At 33.9% G+C, this 3,834-nt stretch overlaps 1 protein-coding gene across 1 annotated transcript; it reads right to left on the minus strand.

Moving 5' to 3' along the window:
* Positions 1-1,436: 1,436 nt before the first annotated feature.
* Positions 1,437-2,617, minus strand: LOC111389909. Its single transcript, XM_023014896.1, has one exon. The coding sequence runs from the start codon at positions 2,516-2,518 to the stop codon at positions 1,868-1,870; it is 651 nt and encodes a 216-aa protein (XP_022870664.1). The 5' UTR covers positions 2,519-2,617; the 3' UTR covers positions 1,437-1,867.
* Positions 2,618-3,834: the final 1,217 nt, after the last annotated feature.

Genomic DNA, 3,834 nt, shown 5'->3' on the forward strand with positions numbered 1-3,834 from the left:
ACAGAATTCTTATAAAATAATTTTACACTTAAATCTAAAATTTTTTGTTACTTTTTAATCACATTTTCCAATAAAAACACTATTCTAAAATATACTTTTGGAAAAGAAAAAAGATAAGGCTCAAACTAGGGCTAAGTATTTTTTAAAAGTAGTAAAATTAAGTATTAAATATAATAAATAAAATCATTGAAGTACTTAAAAAAAAATTGCTCTAAATTATAAAATATACTTTTAAGAAATAGGGGATATCTTAAAAATGCTTTAAAAGTTATTGACAACTTGAATATCTCTACTTGAAGACATAAAAATTAGAATTAAATGCACCGTAACTTTTCAAGACTTTTTAAAATTTTATAACGACTTTTAAAATCTCAATTAAATACACCAATATTTTAAAGAGTCAAAAATCTATAATAAATACTCTTAAATTTTTTAAATTCTCAAAAAAATATTTGAAAGTCTTAATTAAATACCTCGGTCAACTTTAAATTTTCTTACAATTAAAATCTAAACATATTACACACGAACACACACACACACTAGTATATTGTTATAATTCAAATTTTATTTGAAAATTTATTTGTCTTGAAGTCAATTTTTTGGTGATCAAGAAATAAAGAGATGACCGCACACACACAATACAAGGGATTGGATTTTAAATTCAGGTGGGACCACCTTGAAAGGTTGCCTAGTATGTACTTTAATTCCAATAAAAATGTCACGAACTTGGTCCACCCTTTTTGGGCAAAGAATAGAAATTTGCGTGGTAGTGGTAACTCGACCACTACCCGAGATTCTACGTAGGAAAAGTTCCATTAGCAATTAGCAGTGGTAAAACTAAACCTATATTCCTCGATTCCATCCCTTGTAAGGAAGCTTCTGCAAAAGTCTTTCGGTAATTACGCATTCTCTCCTGCCCCACATCTACGCGTATCCAGCTGGCTACCACATTCTTCGTTATCAATCCTCTTTCTTCATTTTTATCATCCTTCCGATTCCTTCTTTTACTTTTTCCTTTTTCTTTTAAAACTTATATTAGCATAATAATTTCAATAATTTTAACATTTTAATCCAACCTTTTCAGGTATTTTTTTCCGAACAACTCCAATCCAACTCCCAAAGTCGAGGTAAGTTAAAATTAGATGGTCCAAAGTCCAAAACTAATAACTGGTCCAAATCCTTCCAAGTCTTCAATCCACAACAATGACGATATGCCAGCAAGCTGCAACGTTATTAAAAACAAACGTACAACTGAAAAAATAATTAAAAAAATCTAATTTATAAACGAAAATACGAAAAAAATGATAAATAATAGTAAATAACGAAATACCTTTCCCAGAGACGAATACACAGCTAAAACGTGACGGCGAACGGTAGAACGGATTTTACGCAGATCACAAAAACGGCAGACAGAACGGAACACGTACGCTGCAAACTCACACTGGTAACGAGATTAAATTAATATCAAGAAACTTGACAAACCACAACCAAATTCTGTCTCAAAGAACATACGATGTCGGAATAAATTGTCTTTTTAATTTGAATTGGAATTGGCAGATTTGATTAAATGAAATTGCTAAACATCCAGTCCCTTTTTAGTTAGATTCTTGTGCAGTATGGGTGTGATGAAATGTCCAAAAGTGTAGTTCATTTCGCAAATCTTATGTACACAACTGAGTCAATTTCAGATCCTCCTGTTTCCAAAATTGCTTAGGTGTTTTGACTGCCCGGAGCACAAAAAACCACCGGAAATTTAACTTGACGACCACCGAGATTTGACGCCTTCGCTGGAAATCACTGTAGAGAAAACTTCTTTTTTCAAAATTGTATCAATAGAGCCAACCTGTAACCAAAAGGACTTGACTTCTCAGACATCCTCGGCTTTGGACATGATAGACAAACGACTTGGACGCGGCTGGAAATCGACTCGGCGGCGCTGCTGATGAGATGAAGGCCGTATCAAAGCCGCCAAGGCCCGCTTAACCAAATCGCCCTCTACAGTCCCGATCCGCACCAGAGAATTTGTCATCGCTGATCTCCTAGCGTTCAACCGGTAGGGCGAATATGATATGGAATGATTATTCCCACTACCACCACCACTAAAATTATTCTTATGCAAAGCGCACCTGAAAGATCCGGGATGCGTGGTAGGCGAGCACAAGCAAGTCCTCTTCTGCAAAGAAATACTATTACCGGTAGGCTTCCGTACCACCTGATTCTGTGGTGATACCGCCATGGACCGCCGCGGCGAGCCAGATCTGTTGATTGAGAACCTTACGGATGGCGTCGGTGACGAAGACGGTAGCGCGTGGAGATTCACGCGCGTCGGAGATGATGACCTGTGATTCTGGAAGATGCCACTCGGTGAATTCGAAGAATACGTAAAAGACGATGATAGCTCAGATATCGACATCGCCATCGCGGAGTTGCAGAACCGACCGGACGGCGAGATCGACCTCCGAAAAGTTGACGCTATTGGTAACACCGGTCCGCTTGATTTTCTAGAAGACGTAGACATTTGAACGAATGAGATTATTTCTAGAGAAACAAAGATTAGATTATGTAACTGTATTTTTCTGAAGGGCCCCGAGGCTCTTCAGTTTGGCAAACCTAGATGGTGTAGAAGCGCGAATTTATAGGAGGAGCGGCGCTAGGTCACGTTGAGAATAATAGGAAATGCAAGGGTAATATTGGAAATCAAATGCCTAAATTTTAGTTTTCAGAGAGGGTCCACATGAACCAATACTTTGAGATTGTGGACTTTGATCTACGGTTTAGATGTATTTGGAATAACCGCCCAGTGCAGGGGAAAAATAGATTTTGCCACGTTGTTATCGAACGGTGAATGTGGGGGCCACCATGTTGGTTGGTAATTTTGAACCACTTGTATTGCCTCTTGGATGTAATGTGTGGCCAAAAATATCAATTTTCAATAATTTATTATCACCTAGGAAATATTATCCAAGGTATAGTTGAAACATGTTTGGCTAAGCTTATCATAAGTAAAAGTTACTATTGACTTGTTTGTAAGTGATTTTGGTAATAAGTATTTTTTAAATTTATTTTAATTATATATTCTTTTAATAAAATAATTTTATATCTTGTCTATAATTTTTTTCTACTTATTGACACCAAACATTTTTCAAGAAAATTATTTTTCACAAAATCACTTTTCAAAAATTAACATTACGCGGGTCTAAAAATTAAATGTTTAATTACGTTTTACCTAGAGAAATGACATAGAAAAAGATAGTAAAGAAAAACTCATTATTTAATGTGAAATTTACATATGCTTGTCGTACAATACAAGAAAAAATGTGGATAGTAGGTTTAGGCTCCATGGACCATACGTCTAACAATATAGGAGGAAATTTCAAGAAATTTTTCTCGAAAACATTTAATTTGTTTATTTTGAAGTTAAAAATTATTTATTTCAACATAAACAAATCTTAATTTCAAAATAAGTAGCATATTTAAGTTTTTTAATTAAAATCTATGTATTTTGTAACTTACACATGAACTTATATTAAAATTATTGAGAACCCATACTTAAATAAGCAAATTGTTTCGATACCGTGGATTCAAATGCAATCTCAGTAATAAGCAAGATCAGTTATATTTGTATAATTAAGTAGTCCATAAAAAATAATAATAATAATCCATGTGAAGCCAAAAAAAAATAAAAAATAAAATAATAATATATGTGTGCGCGCACGCCCACCAATTTTTCAAAAAGAATTATAGAGCCTGTTTGAGCCTCATTTTATTGTAAATACATTTTGAAATAATAAATTGATGAAAAATGTATAGTTAAAAAGAAGTGAAAGAAAAATG

This window comes from Olea europaea, unplaced genomic scaffold (genome assembly GCF_002742605.1).
Source record: "Olea europaea var. sylvestris unplaced genomic scaffold, O_europaea_v1 scaffold632, whole genome shotgun sequence".
NCBI lineage: Eukaryota > Viridiplantae > Streptophyta > Magnoliopsida > Lamiales > Oleaceae > Olea > Olea europaea.